Source organism: Anser cygnoides, chromosome 3 (genome assembly GCF_040182565.1).
Source record: "Anser cygnoides isolate HZ-2024a breed goose chromosome 3, Taihu_goose_T2T_genome, whole genome shotgun sequence".
Taxonomy (NCBI): domain Eukaryota; kingdom Metazoa; phylum Chordata; class Aves; order Anseriformes; family Anatidae; genus Anser; species Anser cygnoides.
Genome location: NC_089875.1, coordinates 32,818,150 through 32,840,343, shown reverse-complemented (window position 1 = coordinate 32,840,343; position 22,194 = coordinate 32,818,150). Strand labels below are relative to the sequence as shown.

The following is a 22,194-nucleotide window of genomic DNA, read 5'->3' as shown; positions in this document are numbered from 1 at the left end:
GGAATGATGGAGGGTTGTTTTTTTATTAAAACTCTCAAATTTACAAAAGCCCTCTGAGCTAAAAGGGGATTACTAAAGCAAGTTCTCATACAGAAAGATTTTTAATTTAACTTCATAAATCTCTGTATCATCAACACATGCAGCTGCACAGTTAGTAACTTCAGAGAACTGATATTGTTTCCCTGGCGAACCAATGCCAAAATTCCTTGGGTCTACCTTTTGGTCACCCATTTGCTTGCACCCAAGCATTATACACTTGGCATCTCCCTTAATGTCTTTATTGCACTGTGATTCCAAAATAATGGCACTACAGTCATCCTTTTGAAAGAGGTTTTGTGGTAGGGTAATTCAAATCTGAGGAAGTTTGATCTGATTCCTGTGGTTCATAACTACCTTTCCAGCCCTAATGTAAGAAAAATCTGTGATTCAACTTGGCTTGCTTGCATTTCTGTACTTCCTTGTCAGAGAAGGGCTGTAGGGAAAAACTGAGACAAAAACTCATTCTGGATAAATCTGATAGGTACTTTTACCTGGGTGAAAGGGTGATTTTGATCCTGCTGAATCATTTGAGTCAAGGATAATAACATAACATTGTTGCAATGGATTAGTGAACAGCTAGCTAAGCACTATCTGGAATTTTGTGATTTCAGAGTCTTCAGCCTGCTTTGTTCTATGCAAAGCCTTGAATAAAAGCATCAACCTTTTATTAAGGATGCAGGAAAAATAGAGAGGTAAAAGCTAATATCACCTAATGGATTAATGCAAGCTTTTTAAAAATAGATTTAATTCCTGTGTCCTGTAACTAGCTGAAGAGTGATTGTAACTTTTAATACTGTTGAAGATGGTGGCCACTGTTCACAGAGAATGGAAAAGGGTAAAAAATAAGCTACAAGTTTGATTTATTTATTTTTTACTTCAAAGAAACTGACTTGGTCTCTGCAAATAAAGGTAGAACTACACAGAAGTAAAACCAGACATGTCTCCCATATCTGTTTTTGATTCATGCTTGTAATAACACTTGTGGAGGAAGACTACCATACAGTCAGCTACCAAGACCTCACAAATACAACAGACTGTTGTCAAGTTAAGGTGATGCTTTAAATTGGTGCTCTCATTAGAGTCTTTCAGGAGTGTAGCAAAAACCAACCCTATGTAGGGATGCCAAAATTTTCTGTGCCTTGTCTAAAAAGAAGGTAGAAGGAAAAGGATGCAAGAGGTGGCATGAAAGCAGGAACGTAAATTTCCTGTTGGATGGCCTCAAAGTGATAATATCACCTGGTTCCCTCCGCACCAGGAATATGGCTCTGAGGGTAGTGCTGCAGTCCTGATGCAGTGTGTTGTGCTAGATTTCTTCTTCTAGCTTGTATTCCCAATTGATTGTGGTGTCAAGGACTGCAAGATCTTCCCATCAAACTTCGGATAAAATAATGTGAAGATCATCCAGTATGAAGCTAACTTTAGGCATGCTGATTTGGTCCTTGGTTGTGGATCTGTGTTACTTCTGTTTCATATGATCAGAGTACAGTCCCTGGGTAGCACCTCAGTACACCTTTTTCATTTGTCTTATGACTTTTTTTTTTTCCTACTTCAGTGTTTCTCTGTATTAGGATGAGTTAAGACTAGCCTTTATGCAGCATTGCTCCTGTCTTGTTTTTGACAGATCAAGCCCTTGGAATATAACGTTTGGCAGCTGTGTGGGTTGAATGCTGAAAATTGTAAGATTATGTGCTGGCTATAAAACACAACGCTGCATCCAACCAAATGAACGTGAACACTATTGTATATGCTGTGATACCACAAAGACGCTGTTGTGGGGGTTCTGTTCTGTCTAGGTGTGATAGATCCATGCCATTGTGTTATACAGAGGTGTACCTCTGCATTATCTTCTATGTAACGTTTGGAAAGAAGACAGATGATGTCTGGAGAATGAGTTTCACTGGCAGAATTTCCTCTTGTATGGTCTGTTCTCAAACGCATTGTAACCGTTGATGAAAACACTAGCAATTTGCAAAGGCACTACATATAATTGTCTTGGCAGAGGGGTGGATAGGAGGGAAGGAGCAATATGGCAGATAATGGGACAATGGACCTTGAGCCACTGTGACAATGAGCTGCTGAGGGAGTTAAGTTGGCCTTAGTTAAAACTGAAATAAACTACTGTCCTCAACTAGAACTGTAAAAGCCATACAAATTTGATTGCTAAAGAAGAAAGCAATCTCTAAACAACAGTAGATGCGCAGAACCCATGAAATTATGTACTGGAGGTTGTTTTTTTGTTTTGTTCTAATAGCTTTCTGGTGATTGTTTTATACCCTTTGTTTTGGGGAGGAGGGGAGAACTAAACTCATTTTAAAAATATTTAAAAAAAAAAATGAGAAGGCGTTCAGTGAGAAAAAAGTCTGAAGGTTAGTATGTCTGCTGTGGTTTTTTTTTGTTTGTTTGTTTGTTTTCTCCTTGCTATTGAACTTATCAGAGAGGTCATAGTGATGGGCTAGCAAGCTGGGGAAAAGCCTTACATTGCTGTATAGGATTGGTGATCCTGGGGAAAAACAGCTAAATGTCTACCCCTTGCCTTTTGATCCTACACCACAGCTCTGAAAAAGAGCGAGAGACTGGTAAATAGTCATTTCAAAAGCTGTGGATCCCTTGGGACACTTCAGTGTGAAAGGTGAACAGACTTAGGGTGTTTCTTGCGCAGTGAAAATACAGGTTTTATACAACCCAGTGATGTTGTCTTAGTCCCTAGGGTTGTGATGTAGATTATTGCTTCTGTTTTCAGGATTTCACTCTTTGTGCTTGGAAACTCAAATGTTGTGATTTCCCAGCTCTGCAAGACTGCAGGCTCTGTCCATCTCTTTGCTCAGCCAGCTCTGGGATTGGACTGTTGCTGGCTGTTGCAGAGAAACCAGTCAGTTATAATCTTAATCCGATTTATTTCAATTTTTTTTTAGAATGCACTTGGTTCAGTATGTCACGAAGAACCAGCTTAGCTAATTGCATTTTGAACCACAGTAAGAAGAGCCAGAAGTCCAACTTTGACAGATGTTCTTCACTTTGTTTTGCTTCAGCAGTTCAGACATTCGGGATGAGTCAGCTGCCCAAATGCAGGCATCTAGTGCTGCTGAAAACTTCCTACAGTATTCAGGACCATGTGTAAGACAATCGATTGTGTGGTGCAGGTTGTAGGGGAAACATGCACCTCTGCAACTTCGGCAGAAGCCAAAGCAAGACAATTATGCTTACTGGGAGGAACAGTAGGTGACCATGATTAAGTATCTGAATTCCACCCTGTCTCTTCCTACTTTTTCAGCCCTGTGTATTTCTCACTGCCCATTGTGATAGTAGGCATTACTGTAATATTTTTAATGGAAGGCTGCTATTCTTCCAATACCATAGGCTACAATCTCTAAAACTGTGAGGGTAGACTGAAGAACTCCTCTCGTTTTCTACTTTGTAGTTTCCTGTACTCCTATGACATTGCTTAACTTTTTCATTGTTCCTTCCATAGTGTTCTTAGTGCTACCCATTTGTATCTGTCTGAAAACGAAATTTCAACTCTTTACTCTGTTTTGCTTGCTCTGTTGTATAACCGCATACATAAATGTCTTCTATAGAGCACTTCACAAGACATGTACCTAGGTTTGCAATGCATAGTAAAATCTCTTTGTGTAGGAGTTGTATAATTTAATTCTCATGAGTGTTGGCACATAGTTTCTTCAACTAAAATTATGGGATTGTTTTCTGCTGTCCAAGAGTTTGGTAGTTAGTTTCTTCCGAGTTTTTACATTTTTCTTCTCTCTGCATAGTTGCTCAGTAGTTTCTTGTGTCATTTTTATGACTGGCTCATGTAGTAAGTCCTTGACAGCAACATTTACCAGAACAGATGAAAGAAGTAGTAATGAAAATAACATTTTTCTGGAATCAATGACTGTCAAACTAAATATGTATCTGTTTCAAATGTGTAAGCATATGGATTCATGGGTCCTACAGTGATCAAAGAAGGAAACTCTATCTGGGCTGGGAAAAATTCTTTATGGGGCGGAGAACCTTTATGGGTAAGTCTTCTTCCGAGGTATGTCCATCACTGAAGACAGAAGATAGAATAATCTTTTGAAGGTAGGTTTGTACCAAATTTTCAGGCTGCTCTACCTGACCTAAAGGAGGTTTTTTGTTTGTTTTTTAATGTCTCTAGAACATAATGCTTTATTTTGTAGCATGCTGAAATATTAGGCTCCACTTTATTCCCTTGATTTTATTACAATATACTATGAAAGTTGATTTAGGTATTAAAGCAGTTTGCTTTGACATCTGTGCCTTTGAATGCCAAATACTTTGCCTTGATCCAGAAAATAATGGGAGCCAGGAGATATTATTCTTACTGAAATATGCCTTGTCAAAACAAAATTTGAGGATAGGAAGAGAGGACTGGTAGGTTTCAAAGCATGATTGAAGCATCATAGGACAGACCTGAGATGTTTGGTCCTGGAGTGGAAACTGCTGTGGTCAGGGCTGAATCCTCCCACCTGTTCAGACAGTGTATGTATTTGGAAGAATTTGTGCAATGATAAGTCAGTTGAACTGGGAGCTGCTCCTGCCTAACCTCCAGAAGTACTGAAAACAAAAATATGTCTCAAGTCAGTTTTTTTTTTTGGGGGGGGGGCGGGGAGCGTTCTTTAAAATGCCTTACCTGAATCTCCACACCGATGCACTCTACATTTGGAAACCTGCAGTTCCTAACCTTCTTTGGGAGGTGTATATGCTTACCCTCTTTTGTAATTTAGCAAGAATTGGCCTTAAGAAAATGGGGATGAGGAGCAGAGGGGGAAAGTGCTCTGTGCTGTTTGCCTTCTAGGCTCCCATGGGAGCACATTCCGCCCTTCCTTTTGAAGCTGTGCCAGGATGCATACAGGCAGGATGACGTGCAGACACTATTTTCAACTGGGAGAAAGGAACTTGAGATTATGCCTCTGATTTTAAATAAATTATATGTATTTTTGTCCTTGACTGGGGTGCTGTTTGCTCTCTGAGTACTGTTTGGATGGGCTGAAATTCTGTTTTGAAGCTGCTTGGGTGGAGGATGACATGGAATTGGGGACAGGAGTGTGCTATTTTGTGTGTCTTTATTGAAAGCCCAGTGTTACTGTTCACACCAGAGGTGTGCTGTCAAATTCAGGTGAGTACCTCTGAAGAGAAAGGTTAAAGCAGTGTCTCTTCTGTGCATTGGTAGGCTTTAAGTGGTGGTTGGATTTGCTTTTGAAGCTTTGAGTTCAAAAGGTTGATGTCGTAAAACCTGAAGTCTTAAATTTAAGAGGGATGGAGTAGAGAGAAGGGTCTCCAGGGTTAGACAGCTGGTGAACACTGTATTCAAGATCTCTGTTTATCCAAGTCCTGGGACTTCTCCTTCTTGAAGTGTAAGTGTGATGCTGTTGCAGCTTAGGAGGAAGCTCAGCTCCCTAAGGCCAGGGAGTTCCTTGCTGAATTCAGTAGCACCTTTTGTGGGGAGCTCATAATTTGCTGCATTTGCTATCAGAGAGGATGCTGAAAGGGTGTTTTTTCTGTGGTGCTCTTGAGCTACTGAAGTCATTGGCTCAATTAGTAACCAAGGAACAGAAGTGTTTACAGGAAAAGCTCCTAGAAGCTGGCAACAGACTCTTCTCTGAAAGAAAAGCTGTTTTGATCCACTGCTTGTTTTTTTTCTGAAGAGTGAGGGACTTGTCCAGAGTGATCCAACTGCTGACAAAGTATCTTGTAAAATATGACTTGGGAAGAATAATGAATATTATATTATCTGGTCAGTCGAGCAGCTCTAAAGAAGGGGCTAAGCATAATGTCTTTATCTCAAAAGGGTCACTTAGTCTTCTATAATATCAGATAATTACATTAAACTCAAAATTGGGTGATGTAATATGTGAAGAGAAAGCAATGAATATGGAAATCTGGGGGATGTCAGATGTTCTGAAGTGTGATCTCATTTTATGATCTCTGGTAAAGGTATTGCAGAGGTATCGAATGATACTTCTCTGGTACTATATGTAATATAGGCAGCACTGACATTGTTTTATGCACCTCCCCTTTGACATGCCTTCAGTCTTTAAAGGGAGTGGACTGTCAGTGGTGTTGTCTATAATGTATTCATTAATCTCCTTATAAATCATTCAACTTCCGTGCAATGGATTAAGCAGTTATAAAATCAAGTTAAATTGTGTATGTGTGGGGTGTGTGTGTGGCAAACCATAAAGCCTCCTACTATGCTTACATATTTCCAGACTTTTGTTTTTCAAGAAGCATTGCACTGGAAGGACTGATCTTCTAGAAGGTTGACTTCTCATGGCATGAACAGTGGGGCAAAGCACTCCTAATAAGGAGAAATTCAGTATTTTTGCTGTTGCTGCAACAGCTGAAAAACTGTAACTTATTCAAATAGGCAGTTGAGCATCAATACTCGCAGGACTTCTCTAACAGGTGTATAATAACAGAAGTTGGGTCTTGACCGATGTGTTTAGGGAGCTAGTAAGAGCATCCTGCCATTCATATGCTTTCGTATTTACTGTAAATTAGAAGTGGAGAAAAATGATGATAAATTGCAGGGGAAGCTAACTTTGTCCTCTGAATAGATTGCCCTGTTATAGAATTTTGCTGTGCTACAGCCACTTTTTTTTAAAAAAAAAAAAAAACTTCTGCTCCCAGAGGTACTGTTGAAGGAAAGTGTTTTCCAGAAGCTTGACTGTATTTAAGCCCTAAAGAAATTAATTTGCTCTGACATCGATGAAACACGTAAATCATTCTTTCTGATGGGGGACGCTCATCTGTGGCAGTTTACTTCCTTCCCCCACCCACCTTTCACCTGTGACCTTGCTTGGGCAATAACCATCTGTGGTGGCAGTGATGAATGTGTCTGGTTGTGATAGCTGAACCTGGCTCAAGGCGCATTTGGGGGAGATGGATCCAAGGAGCATGCTAATGGAGCATGCACCAACCAAATATGGCTGGTATGTGAATATGACAAATGTTCAGTCATCTTGCCCCACAAATACTGGACAGCCTGAAGCCTGTTGAGCTCTCCTGTATTGCAGCTCAGGCAGGCTGCATACCAGGATCTGCATACCAGGATCTTCTTGAGCAGGAGATGCCTTCCAAGGTTACTCCTTGAGGTTGAGAGATTCCTTGCCTGTGACAGATGTTCAGTAAGTGACTAATAGCTAGCTTGCTGAAACTTTGCAAGCAATTTTCTAAGCATGCTGAAACTTTGTTATCTTAGCAAAGTGATATAAAGGATTGATTGTGCGTATAGTCCTTCAGGCATAAACTGTTAACTCTGAAATTGGCATAGGATCTGGCTGTATCTAGACTCCCTGGAGTTTGGATGGCCAAATGGACTTCATTACAAAACTCATGACTCACTGTGAGGGTCTCCCTGATGCTTTTAGTCTGACCCTGTCCTCTATGCAGTTAATAACCAGGTGACCTTGCCATCATGGATCTAGTTAATGTCACATTTAGGACTTCTGTTAAACTGATGTCTTAAGATTAAACCCTGTTAAACCACTATTTTCATCAAGATATTGATTATCTCTTATCTGTTACAAGTCAAGCGTGCATACTTCCTTTTGTGACATAATCACCTTGAATTTTCTGGGATGAAATGTCACAACAAATATTTCTGGGATTACAGTGTTGTGCTCTCCCCAGTTTGGACTGTGAATTGAGGACAAAGCTCTTGTAAATCCTAGCCTATGTCCATGCTAGGAGTTAGAATAGAGCTGCGAGGTGTCTAGCTTGCTTCCAATTTGCCTGTCATTGCAGCAGACGCACAGCTTATACTGACATAACAGGCAATGCAAAACAGTTCTTATTATACAAGAAAGAATGTCAAATCAGAATGAACATAAAGCTAGCAATGTGAAATCTTCAGGTATCTTGGACTCTGCTGTGCTGATTATGAGTGGAAAAGCCTTGAAATAATGTTGTATTGGATGTTTTATTGGCCGTTTTTTTTTTTTAAAAAAAAAAAAAAGGAAAAGGTTTAAAGTAACTCAACCGTGTTTCCAGGATAAAAGGCTGAAAACTTGATCTTCCTCTCAGAAGTTTGGTATGTCATTATTCCTATCTGAGGCAAGAATACCCAGGCCATACCAAAGTGTGGTTCAATGCCAGGTGGTCTTGCTTTTGTTTTTTGAAGACTAAGGTTATTGTTTTGTAGGTCCTGGTGACTGTAACATTGCATATAAGCCTTTAGTGGCATGTTGAAGTCTTGCATGTTATCCCGAAGTGTTAAAAACATTTTAAATCTGTAACAGAAGTGTTGCCATTTAAAAGATAATTAAAGAAAAATACAAACATAAGGAGGTATTTTGCTTTCTGTCTCATGTAAGATGTATTATATGATGATGGGTGAAGAGGAAAGATGGTAATCCTGGGAGCTGCTGGCTGCATCTGAAACTCTGAGAAGTTTCCCTTCCACTCTGAAGTTTCATGGTGTATTTTATCCAGTCTCAGCCCCCTCAAGGCTTATATTCTGTGCTCAGATTTCACTATTAAAGTGCCTTTGTAGCATGGCTTTCCTGGGATCCGCATGGATGCTTTTTCTGTCAGAGCAGGAATAGTTTCAAAGATGTTAGAAAGTGATTAAAATGCTTTCTGTTACAGTAGGGTCTATGAAGATAAATGATGGCTACAGAAAGGATTTTCTATAAAGGTGTTAAGGCTTTGTAAATAATTCTGTCTTCAGACTATTGAACGAGCTAATTTATCACTAAAGATTAATTACACTTAATTATATACCTATACTGAAAGGCTCACAGTCTGTGTGTTCTTGCCTGTCTTAATTTTCCTGCATCCACTTTATGCTACGTAGGCTGTGCCATTACTCACCTGCTTAATGTTTTTCATCCATTCTTGCTTTCTGACTCCTCCACCTGAGCTAGTCAGCCATGTTTCCATCCTCTTCTAAACTCTCTTTGATATATCTTTGTCCAGCAAAACTACTGGTAATGCTTTTCTTCCTGTGGCTAAGTATAACTGGAGGGCGAGGGGGGATGACATAGAAACAAAATACAATGAAGTGGTGCTTTTACCAACAAAAATAAGTTCTATGATTAATAATGCTATAATTCTGTGTACTGACCCAGGGGGCCTTGCCTTCATATAATCGTGTTTAGTACTCGGATATTGCAGGAGGAGTTAAATCACTTACTAAGAAAATATAGTACCTCTTAGTTGAACAATAGCTCTCACTGTAAATCTGTGTGTAACTGATGGTTCTTGCTCATGTGAGCCAAAATCTCTGGGAATGGGGGATTAGCATATAATAAAATCAAACTAATTTGGTAACAAAATGTGGCATGTAGTTGAAGCAAAGTAACCTGTTCAATAAAGAGTTCAATCTATGTAGTCCTGAGACTTATATTTGGTTGTCTTAATACTACCAACTATAGATAATAGGAACTTGTCTACCAAATCAGTCATCTCCACAAAAAGGCATTTCTAATTATTTTGCTCTTACAGTTTGCTAATCTCCTTGTTAGAGTTGTCTTCTCACATTATGAGAAACCCCTCTAAATAGAATGTTTCTACTTCTTCATTAAATGAAGGAATAGAGGCTTGCTTTTTTTCCTAAACTTTAATTAAAGCTGGTTATTCCCACGTTCATGAAGACAACAGATGAAAACTTGATTTAGAAGGTACTCTGTTTCAAAGGTTTTCTGACTCCAAAGAGCTAGTTTTCTTAGTGAATAGTTTTAGGTTTATGGCAGTATTTTAAAAAGTAGTCTCTAAATGAAACTCTGTATGCATTTTTCTTTTAATAATTTAAAAAAGCAAAAAGCAGAACTTGGATTAACTTGATATCGTCATTTGTGTGCACAATCAACAGTTATGTTTGGGGAAGGTATGTGACACTGAATAGCCTCAGAAATTATTCTGAGTTATAATTTAAGAGTTCATCCTGAAAATGATAATCCTGAAAAATTTACATGGTGATGAGAGGGTGGTAAAACAGTCTTGTGCAACTTCAATAGCTACCCTTGTAAAGTGAAGACCACTGAACAATACATAACCTGAAAGTTACTTTTTAAATCCTATCTGGGACAAACCTGGGTTTGAAAGTTCTTCTGTCTCCCCATACCAGTCATTCATTCATTATTTGGCCTACGTGGATTTGTAGATGGCATTTTAGTTCTGGAGTTCTTGGTTGTATGTTGTTCCACGTGCATACCTAACCCTAATTTAGATAATGTTTTCTTTGTCCTTCAGGTATGTTGAGCATAAATCACTATGCTGCAATTTCTTTCTTTCTGTAGGCACATGGGGTTAACATTTGGTAGGATGCATTCATTTTTATACTGAGAACTTTATTACAGACAAACTTTGGCAGTGTTTATTGGCATAAAATAAGATGTGACCAGGATGATTTAAATCAGGAAGACAAGGGTCAGACTTTGAAAGATCCACAGGCTTGTACTTGTTTTGACTTCAGTGGGAGTTGGCTAAATTCTTCAAAAATTATGGCCATGAGGCCCCAGTTACAGTTAAAAGTTGCTTGTAAATGCAGGCAGCTACCATTCTTCAAACACAACACAGATATCTACTACATGTTGTACTTCTCATCACATGTCCAAGAACATCTTTGTAATTAGATGTTGTGGCTTAATCCAGGCAGAAGCATGATGCATGTGGTGGTGGTAGTGTTTGCTTTTTTGCTTCCCTCCAAACTTTTTTTTTTAACTGGAATGATACAAGAAAAGAGAATAGAGGATTTGAGGTCTATCATCCAAAAATGCTGCTTTTACTTCTGTTCTTTTATATCAGAGTGATTGCACTGCTATCTTTTAAAGTCACATTAGTTGTAGTGGACAGCATTCAGTTTGCCTTTCCTGAAATGTGGTGTAAGTTTAAAATGACAACATGGTTTTAAACAACCCTTCCCAGGCCCTGTTTTTTCTAACCATCTGAAAAAAAAAAAAGTTTAGGAGCACAAAGAAAAACAAAAATTAGCAGTTGAAGCTGTGAGAATAGAATTACAAGGATTATTAACCCTCACGCTTCACTTCATAAACTGATCAACAGCTGGGATTAAATGACTTTTCCTCCACTCACTATTAGTGTTGTACCATTTGGTTCATGCTGTTAGGCTTATGTCTGAGACATCCATGCTGGGCTTTTCTCTGGGATAGGAATGCTGAGTTAGCTACTTTATCGATCGCGTACAGCCTGGTAATCCTTACATTTGTAATTCAGTTTACATAAATACAGGCAGAGGAGAGCTGCTGTCTTTTTACTTAAATGCAGCAGATAAGCTTGGGCCTCTGTGAGCCAGGTGAGGCACCTGTTAGGGTTCAGTGAGCAACCAGCACTACGTTCTGTAGTTTAACAACAGCTGGCTTCACTTGTGCTTATGCAGAGTCTGTGCGTACTCCTCCTGCCCCTTGGTACTTGGGGAATGCGACACTGTAATCTGCAGCCTGCCAAACTGTGCCAAAAGGAGGTCCCTGCTCTTTCTGTGGCTTCAGGAAAATATGCTGGGGGTGTATGGAAAGCTGTTGTTCATGGGAGGAAAACTGAGCTGGAAAAGCTCTCTTCCGTGTTCTGGAATAGTGCTTGGGGAATATCAGCTGAATATAGTGAATTTACTTGGTCTCATTTATAGGCTAGCACAAGCATTGCTTTTGGAAATAAACTTTTTTCTAAGAGGTCTTGCTTCTGTCCCTGTCTTTTCATGAGGTAATAAATCTCACAGTTGGGGCACATCTAGGGAAGCTAAAGCCCAGATAGAATTTGACATCCTGGCCAAGGATGTCAAAAGCAACAAGAAATGCTTCTACAAGTATATCAGTGATTAAAAAGAAGACTAGGGGAAGCGTGGGGCCCCTCTGCTGAAAGAAATGAGAGACCCAGTTACCTGGAACACAGAGAAGGCTGTTACTCAATAACTTTTTTGTCTCAGTTTTCACCAATAACCGCTCTAGCCACACCACTCAATTCACAAAATCCAAAGGTAGAGACTAGGAGAATGAAGAAGCACCCATAGTAGATCAGGTTTGAGACTAAGGAACCTGAAAATGCACAAGTCCATGGGACCTGATAGGATGAATCTGAAGGTCCTGAGTGAACTATCAGATGAAGTTGCTAAGGTGCTATAAATCATATCTGAAAAGCTGTGGCAGCCTGAAGTTCCCACTGACTAGAAAAGGGGAAACAGCCCCCATTTTAAAAAGGGGGGGGGGAGGGAGGGGCAAGGGAAGACAGAACTACGGGCCAGTTAGTCCCACCCTCTGTACCCAGCAAAATTCAGGAGCTATGCTCTTGGAAACTATGCTAAGGCACACACAGAACAAAGATGACAACCAGCATGGCTTCACTAACGGCAAAAAAAAATCACGCCTGACAAATTTGGTGGCCTTCTATGATAGGGTTACAATGTTTGTGTGTAAGGGAAGGGCAACTAATGTAATCTGCCTGGGCTTGTGCAAAGCATTTGACACTGTCCTGCACGACATCCTTCTCTCTAAATTGGAGAGACATGATGGATGGACCACTTGGGTAAGGAATTGGCTGGATGGTCACACTCAAAGTTGTGGTCAGTGGCTTGATGCCCAAGTGGAGATCAGTGGTAAGTTGTGTTTCTCAGAAGTCTGTATTGGGACTGGTATTATTTAACATGTTTGTAAGTGACATGGGCAGTGAAATTTAAGTGCACCCTCAGCAAGTCTGTGGGTGACACCAAGTTGAGTGGTGCGGTTGATATGCTGGAGGGAAGATATACCATCCAGAGGGACCTCGACAGGATTGAGACATTGAGCCCATGTGAACCTCATGAAGTTCAACAAGGCCAAGTGCAAGGACCTTAGTCAAGGCAATTCCAAGCATTGGTGAGGCACTGGCACAGGTTGCCCAGAGAAGCTGTGGATGCCCCATCCCTGAAGGTGTTCAAGGCCACGTTGGATGGGGCTTTAGGCAACCTGGTGTAATGGAAGGGGGACTGGAACTAGGTGATCTCTGAGGTTCCTTCCAATTCAAACCATTCTATCTTCTGAGATGGCAAAGCTAACTTAATTTGGGTCTTGCTGAGGGCACAGCATAGCTGTTTTTATTTTGTTTTATTTTTCCTCCAGTTCTGTATAGTACAAATAGAAAGTGATTTATTTAGTTGCAATTAAACACATAACAACATCTTGCAACATTTATCATAAGCAGTGCTGTTTTGGTGTCTTCACACCCACCTACTTAGGCTGCATGAAAAATAGCATGTAAATCTCCACAATGTCTGAGACTCATGATTTCAATTTCAGAGTTCAGATGGATCCCTCTCTGGTGTTATGCAGAAGTGGAGGGAGTACCAGCGCCAATGCCTGAAATACTTGTATGAGGCACCCCCCATTGCAGCAGGTAAGCTTCCTTGGTAGGATAGGATGTATTATTAAAATTCATGATAACAGTAGCAAGGGAGTGATTGTGAACTTGAAAAGACTTCTCCAGCTTATTGTCCAGTCTCTTCTTTATCACATTTGCTTCAGCCTGATCTCTGTGGGACTCTTCCGTCTATTGAAAGGAAGCATTTTGTAAAAGAATTTCATTGTGAAGATGTTAATATTCGGGTGCAGAGTGTCTTGTAAGAGTGGCAAGTGGTTGTTGTAGTGTATCAAAGTAGCACACTAATACAATACTCCTGCAACTTTTGTAGGGGGTCAGGGCTAGGAGAGTACAAGTATTAGGAAATCCAGGACCATGTTGATCTAGCAGTATAAATTATGTTGAGCATTGTAAAATGCTGAAATGGATTTTATAACAACAAAAGCAAATGAGAGAATAGAGCAAATGAGAATGCAGCATGTCTTAGCAGTTGAACTCCTGTAATGCGCTGAGAGCAGCTGTGGTGTGCCAGCACTGTAATGTTTAGAGGACACCGGTGACTTGTCAGTGATGCTCACAACTGGGCACAGTATGGGCACTTCTATGCTTCAGTGCTTTTGTGACACACTGGAAGAGATGAATGGGTCTAAAGTTATGTCTGTGAAGAATTATTTCAAAACTGTTAATTTTCCTTCTCTTAACTATATTATGGCAGAGTGAGAGCAGTAGCTGATGACAACAATAGCCAGGAAACATTTATCTCCCTCTGCTCTATTACCCTGCTGAGCGGTTGAATGCTGCCCTCTAAGAATGACAGTTTAATAAATCTGAAGTTGAAGTATTCTCATGTTGATTAAGCTGTAATGCAAAGTTATGGTTGTGTGTGGCAATTTTGTTGATGGATCTATGTATTAGGCTAGACTTTCCAACTGCATGACTCTGAGCCAGTTCTCAGGAATGGTTATCTACAATATTCACAGTAAAGATGATTTTAAATCCAGCTGAGACATAGGAGGGTGTAAAAGTGAAAAGATAGGAATGGACCAATATTGATCTGCCTTTCTTGTCCTTCAACTTAGTCAACTAATTTTTTCAACTTTCCTGTTGTGTAGGGCTAAGTGAGACACATTTGTCCAAAAGTTTTTAACTCCAAAGTTTAATTGTGTAATACTATTATGGCTTAAATGCACATGCTCATCTGATCTCTTGCTCTTCAGCCTTTTCCTCATTGCACTATTAATGCAGGGCAGTGACATAATCCTCTCTTCCATCTCTCTGCAGAAGGCAAGTTCTGCAACAGAACATTTGACAACTATGCTTGCTGGCCTGATGGATTACCTGGCACTTATGTGAATGTCAGCTGCCCCTCATATTTACCGTGGGCTAACACAGGTAAGAGCCCTCCCTTATAAGCACAGCTTTAAATCAACCCTGCTTTACTTATACAATATTTGAAAGGATAAAACTAGCTTTAGCAGCCACAAGTGCAGTCAGTTCTCTGTAATACAAAGATAGGAATGGGGCTCAGTAAAATACATTATTTATGTCCATCTAACAGGAGGAAATGAGAGAAGAGACAGTTTTTAAGGGCTGAATTTAGCTTGGATTTCTGTGCTATCATCTGCTTTTGTTGTTTGAGGGGTAGTGACTATTAATAAAATAGTACCAGGATGCCTGTTGGTGAAGAGTAGCTAACAGTAATAATGGTACAGTTTGAAAACTGAGATAACAGCAAAGCTAGAAGTTAGGTCCTCCTCTAGTAGGTATAGACAAAAAGGTTTAAAGTGAAAGGTGTTTCATGTTGCTTCCAGAGACAGTTTTTTGTCAGAATACTGTAAGGTGAAAGTATAGATGATGGCAGAGAGTTTCTCTAAAAGACAATGTCAAATACTAAGGAATAAGGCATGGAGACTGCACTGTGTCTGACTGGGTTGGAGGAAACTTTCTTCATAGCAGCCTGCATGGTGCTTTTATTTGCATCTGTAGCTGAAACAGCATAGATAATGCACCAGTGTTTTAGCTATTGCAGAACAGGATTTGCACAGTATTGAGGCTTTCTCTCCTACCCTGCACCTGCTCTGCTGGCATTGGTGAGGGGGAGAGGAAGAGGTGAAAAAGCCAGTCCAGCTGACCTGATGTGACCAAAGGGATACCTTGTGTCATATGGCAGTGTGCTCAGCCAAAAAAGCTTGGGGAAAAAGGGAGGAGGGAGGACGGGGAGCACTCATGGTTATGGCATTAGTCTTTCTAAGTAACTGTTTTGTGTGCTGAGGCCCTGCTTTCCAGGAAGTGACTGGACATCTGCCTGCCAATGTGAAGAATTGAATAAATTCCTCATTTTGCATTGCTTACATGCACAGCTTTTGTTTTTCTCATTAAGCTGTTAGCCTGAAAGGGAAGGAAAAATCCTCACATCAAAATCAAAATATCATGATACCAGAAAGGTGGACAACTTGCATGCACAGAAGATCTCCACCCCTTGTCCCATTACCACTTTACCACAACAAATTTTTTTTCAGTGTTTCTACTCTATTAATGTCCAGTCCCAGTTTTGGCTGTTACCTCTCCCAGTTACTGTCTTGATCTTTAGCCATGAGCTTTTCCATCTTATTTTCTCCCCCTGTCCTGCTGAGGAGGAGGAGTGAGAAAGCAACTGGATGTGTGTCTGACAGCCAGCCAAGGCCAACTCAACCACATCCACTGTGGTGGATCCACAGGCTCCAGGGGAATCTCTGCTCCAGTGCCCGGAACACCTCTTCCCCCTCCATCTCCTCAGACCTTGATGTCCACAGGGTTGGTTCTCTCGCTCTTTCCCTCAGTCTACGTTGCCAGTGCAGTGTTTTGCCCTTTCTTAGACATGTGTTCACAGAGGTGCCACCAGCTTGGTGGCTTGGCAGAGCTGTTGGAAACAGCTGTGTCCAGCACGGGGTGGCCCTGGCCTCTCCTCACTGAGACCTCTGCAGTCTCCTCTCTGCTGACACTTGCCATGGATGCCCTCTATGCTCGATGATCTGCTGTAACACTTCTTGTGGATTAGGAGAGATGTTTAAACCCAGGGGTAGGGGGGAGGGTGTGAAGTGTCAGGTCAACTGTTGTGACCCCTTAATTTCCTGGCTAGCTTCAAGCTTGTCTCAGAGGCAATCTCTAAAACAAAATTGCTGAGTCTGGATTCCTATTTTCATTTTGAATTGCTGTATCTTTTCTGTTAGGGCTTCAAGGGAAGACATGGGAACCACCATTGTGTGTTTAGTGGTTGAGGATCCCTGTGGTGTGGGACAAAGAGTGGAGATCATCTCTTCCCTGCACACCAGGGGTCTTACTGGCATGTAGTTGCCACTTTTTTCCTGCCTGCTTTCCGACATGACCTTTTGACAGTTTTTTGCTCCTGTCTTGTTCCTGCTGTGTCCCATCTGTGGTGGGGTGATGTTTGGGTTTTTTTTCTAGATACATCAATCTGTATTTTCCTAGGTGAATATTATTGTCTGTATTTCAAACTTCTGAGTATCTTTTTTATTGTATCTCAACTGTAGTGGTAGTAACTGCTAATTTGATAACCTCTGATGTAAAAATGCTGTTTGCTTACCCTCTTCAAATTCTTAGTAAAGATACTGCATGTTTAGAACGGGTAAATGTGTTTTATAAAGGTATGGAATCAATATTTACCTCACAATTAATTGACATAAAAGTATGTGATGCTGCAGAACTCTTTCCAATAAATCTAATCTTTCTGGATATCTAAAACTCTTTACAGGATTAAACTCCTCTCCTCTAAACCTGTTTACCTGCAATCTTTAAGACTCTGGACACAGTTATTTGACTTGCAACTGCTTTTGAAATATCAATGCTGGAGGTTTAACAAAACACTGCAGATTAATAAATTATTGGGAAGTGCAATATTTCTCATATTTTGAAAATAAGTTTAAAACATATTCATTATCATGAAAATAGTGTTTTGTTTCAGTCAAAGACTAGCATCATTCGGAAAAAAACATACAGCTTGCTAGGGAGCATTGTAAAAGTACTTCAGAAAGTACCTTTGGCTGTATTTCCCTTTTATGCATACTGTATGTGTGCCTCAATCTCTTTTATCAGGGAGAAATAAGAATGAAACAGAGTTCTTTTGTCTAATACAAAACAAGAAGGTTGGTATCAGTGCCAGATAGGCAATTTAGGAGCCCGATTACTATGACCTGATACTTTTTTTTCATGACATCTTGTGGAGTCATGTTCAGAGTGAATGCTAATGGACAGCCATAATGGAGGGGTAACATCTTTATAATGGAAGATGTGGAGCAATAGAAAATTTGACACCCTGTGACTTCCACTAATCACTGAAGCATGCTTATTACTTGTTCTTGCTTAGCCCTCCACCTAGAAATTAAAACCGACTGCAGGGGTTCTTTCTCTTCACATGATGAAAATGGACAAAATGTATAGATGAGACCTTGTTTTGAAAGTACCTTCAAAACATGTTCAGTGAACATCATCATCAAGCATGAAGAGCTTTCAGTTAAGCTTGCTTCTTTAAGATTATTCTTCCGTTGATTCATAGTCAGTTTTTCAAATGCATAAAAAGTCTACTGTGGAACTTTATGCCATACCCCCTGGAAGTTCCCCTGGGGACTAAACTGAAACAATGTTGAATATTGTTTATGATACGGTACTGAGATGGAGGAAGCGTTGAATGCTTCTCTCTTATGACTTGGCAGTTTCCATAAAATGGGTAGGAGAGTTGAAAACAGAGACAGGTGACCTAGGAGGTCAGCAAGACAGTGACCGTTCATGAGTGAAGTTTACGAAAGCTGAAGCCTATCCAGCATCTGTTGAAGAGCAACAAAAAAGGTCTTCTAAAGCAATGGCAACAGCAAGGGGACAATGAGAGGAAATGTGAATCCACTGCGTAACTTGTGGCAAAGGACATGGAAGTGGCTGAGCTACTTGCTGCCTTCTTCACCATGGCCTTTACTGTTAAGACTTGCCTGCAGCAATCCTAGACCCCCTTCAAGATCAGCAGTAAAGTCTGGAGCAATGAGGACTTATCCTTAGCAGAGGAAGATCAGATTAGATAACACTTAAAACGGATATATGCAAGTCTATGGGACATGATGAGATGAACCCGTGCATGCTAAGCAAGCAGACTGATGTCATTGTGAGGCTACTCTTGATTATCTTTGAAAAGTTGCGGCAATTAGGGGAAGTTCCGGCAGACTGGTAGAAAGCAATTTTTACTGCTATTTTCAAGAAGTGTAATAATCTGGGGACATATAGGTGGTCACCCCTGGAAGGTGACAGAGCAGATAATCCTGGAAATTGTTCCCAAATACATAAAGGACAAGAAGGTGATTGGAAATAGTATGGATTTATGAAAGTGAAATCGTGCTTGATGAACCTTATAGCTTTCTATGATGAGATGACTAGCTCAGTAGATGAGGGGAGAGCAGTGGATGTTGTTTATCTTGACTTTAGCAAGGCTTTTGGCACCATCTCCCATAACATCGTCATTGACAAACTGATGAAGTGTGAACTAGACAAGTGAACAATGAGATGGGAATGAAAACTGTTCTACTAGGCTCAAAGGGTTGGGATCAGATGCATAAAGTCCTGTTGAAGATAAGTGTCTAGGGGACTACTACGCTCTAGGGACTGAGAGTAGGGCCAATACTGTTTAACATCTATATTGATGATCTGGATGATGGAACTGAATGCACCTTCAGCAAGTTTGCAGATGACAAAACTGTGAGGGAGTGTCTGATGCACCACATGATTGTTCTGCTATTCATAAGGACCTGGAGAGGCTGGAAAAATGTGCTGACAGGAATCCCGTGAAGTTCCACTAAAGGAAGTGCAAAGTCCTTCTTCAGGCACAAGGAATAACTGCATGCACTGTCTGGAAAGCAGATCTGCAGAAATGGCCCTGGAGGTCTTGGTGGACACCAAACTGGACATAAGCCATCAATATGCCCTTGAGGCAAAGAGGACCGACAGCTTCCTGGGCTCTGTTAGGAAGACCACCACTGACTGTTTGAGGGGGTGTTCTATCCCCTCAGCTCTAGGGGATGAGACACAGCTGGAATGCTTTGTGAAGTTCTGGGTTCCACATTATGGAGGAGACATGGACATACTGAGGTGAGTCCAGCAGTTGGACATGAAGGTGATTATGGGTTGAAATGTCTCTTGTATGAGTAGAGGTTGAGAGAGCTCGGATTCTTCATCCTGGAGAAGGCTCCGGGGTGTGTGTGCGGAAATCTTATCAGTTTGTATGAGCACAAATTGAAATACAGGAAATTTCCTTTAAACGTAATTATTTTACTGACCACTCAGTCAAACACTGAGACAGAGAGATATTGGATTGTAACCTTGGAGACAGTCCAAGCCTGACTGGATGTGGCCCTGAGCAGTCTGCTCTAATTCATCCTGCTGTGAGCAAGGGGTCATGCTATGAGATCTCCAGAGGCCCCTTCCAATGTTGGTTATTCTGTGATTCTTTCTGTTGAATTTTTTATGATGAGATTCTGTACTTATTTACTGTCAAGTGTTACAAATTTCCATTGGTATGAGCCAGAGTAGGAGGTGGGGAGAATAATTCACATGGGAAGTTTGTAACGCTGGAGCTCTCCTTGATCAATTACAAATTTTGCAAACCTTGTCCTTTAACAGCTTTTTTTCTTGTTCCTGTCCTACTCTTTATCTTGTCCTAGTGGTTGTCAGTCTTGAGATTACCCTTCTGCAAACCTCAACAACAGATGCAGCTCAGCAGGTTGCCCAACAGGGTTGCAAGCTGCAAATGATTTGGAGAATATTTTTTTACCTACTCTAGCAAATATGTGCTGTGTCACTAGTCCAGCCCTTCATGATATTAGCAGGTTCTCGTCTCTACCTGCTGCCACAGAGCTGCTCTCCAAGGTTCAACTTTCTTCTTGCTTACTAAGTGTGGCAGCTTCTGAATCACTGCCTGCTTTGTGGGGGTGGGTTCAGCAGTAATGCTTTGTTCAGACATGGTCTTCAGATTGCTTGTTAATCTCAAGATAGAAAAGCAATCATAGGTAGGGGGGGAATCTGCTTAATGAATGAAAGACTAGAGGGGAAAAAAAAAGTTATTTTCAGACCTCTGTATCCATTCAGACTTGTTTGCATACACAGACTCAAGACCAGTCTTTCTAAAGACAAACCCATGGACGATGGGCCTGCATTTCTGTTGTGCTAAGCAATGCCTGCAGTTGCAAGGTTTTGTCTCACAGCATCACTCACTTTGTGATTACAGCTTTTGTCTTCTGCCCCTTTTTGAAAGTGCTGCTTGTAAAGGCAGCCTATAAAACACAGCAGAGAAAATCAATACTGTCCCACTTGTGTGTCAGATCTCTGTAGAAGTGCTGAGCCTGACTTTTTCCTGTTGTGTTACCCAGTGTGTGTGTCAGCATCCCTGACAAATTCAGTACTGGCACAGTGTCTGCAAGGATGGACTTGGAAGGCTCAGAATATGTTGGTGATGATAGGATAGAAGAAAGATCACAACATTAGACCAAGATTTTATGCTTGAACCCATGTATCGCTGTACCGCTATCGGCTTGCTTTGTGACAGGCAAGTAAATTAAATCTGAATCCTTATAGGAATTCATTTTGTAGCTCCCAGTGAAATACTGGGCATTGAGTTGTTAATGAGCTTTTAGGATGTGACCTGTATATGCTACATGTTTCTCCAGTGGTGCTTCACTACTTTATTTTGTACATCTAGTTGCTAAACAAACTCATCTATTTGTGTGGCTGTGCAGCAAACTGGATTGGGAATTCTACCCAAATGAAATGTTGTGGGCTTTTTTCCCTCAGTCTTTGAGTCATGTTTTCCCATGCAGGTCAGTTTCCTGACTGATGTGATTGCAATTGTATTAGCATTTATCTACTTCACGTAAATAGGTTGTTATAGCATTGCTCTAACTCACCAAGGAATTGTGAAATAAGGATATTAAAGGTATCCAGATACTCAATATTGTACTGAAGCCAAAAGAACTGAGGTTTAGACTAGCTTCTGTTTCAATGCAGGTTAAACTATTGTCACTGGAATGAAAAGTAGGTGGCTAATGTTTCTTACGGCACAGTTTGGTGGTATAGTAGAAGAGGAGCCCAGTTACTGCTGGGCTGTGACTACAGAGTAGGAGTTCATAAGTCCCATGTTCCTCTAGAGCCATACGAAATAGTCTGTGTGTGTTGTGGAGAAGCCCTTTGGAACACTGAGGAGCAGGGACATTGGGGATAACAGAAGGTGGAGGGGAAGCTACCTGCAGTCAAACAGTATTCTGTTCAGGCCTCCGGAGGTGAAATTCTGAAGCTTTATCTTTATCTATGCGTAATGTTCCCCTCCTCCACCAGAAAAGCTTTTGGTAAGACAAGATTATATTTGCACTTCTAATAACCTGTTTATGTGTCTTTGAAACAGTAGACTTTAGAGCAATTTCATACCTGTGTGGGCTATTTCACTCCAGATCTTTGTTTTGCTTCTATTTGTGCTTACGCAACTCCTGCTGTTGGGCAGGTCATCATGGGGAGATGCTGAAGTAGCAGGAGGGTAAAAGTAGCAGTAGCTAAAAGGATTTGTTCTGTGAAGTTTCCAGCACAGATTTTGGACCATATCCAAAGCTTGTTGAAACTAAATTTCACGCACTTCTGGCTGCTGTGGTCAAAACTCTTTTTTCCCATATGTGCATTTGTCTTGGGCCAAATCTTGCCTTTAGTGAAAACCTGAAAAGTCTATTCAGTTGCTGCTACCACTGAAGTTTAATTGGGTAAAATTTGCACATCTTACTATCCACATTGTAGTCATCAAGATTGCCAAGTTATGCTTGGGCTGTGGCT

General features: G+C 40.7%; 1 protein-coding gene across 1 annotated transcript in view; it reads left to right on the top strand.

Moving 5' to 3' along the window:
- The window catches only part of GLP1R (glucagon like peptide 1 receptor), an 89,976-nt gene that overhangs the window by 18,314 nt on the left and 49,468 nt on the right, over positions 1 to 22,194 (top strand). The window contains exons 2-3 of the mRNA XM_048080074.2: positions 13,287 to 13,383; positions 14,629 to 14,739. Coding sequence (XP_047936031.2) covers positions 13,287 to 13,383; positions 14,629 to 14,739 — 208 coding nt within the window. The remainder of the gene's footprint in view (positions 1 to 13,286; positions 13,384 to 14,628; positions 14,740 to 22,194) is intronic.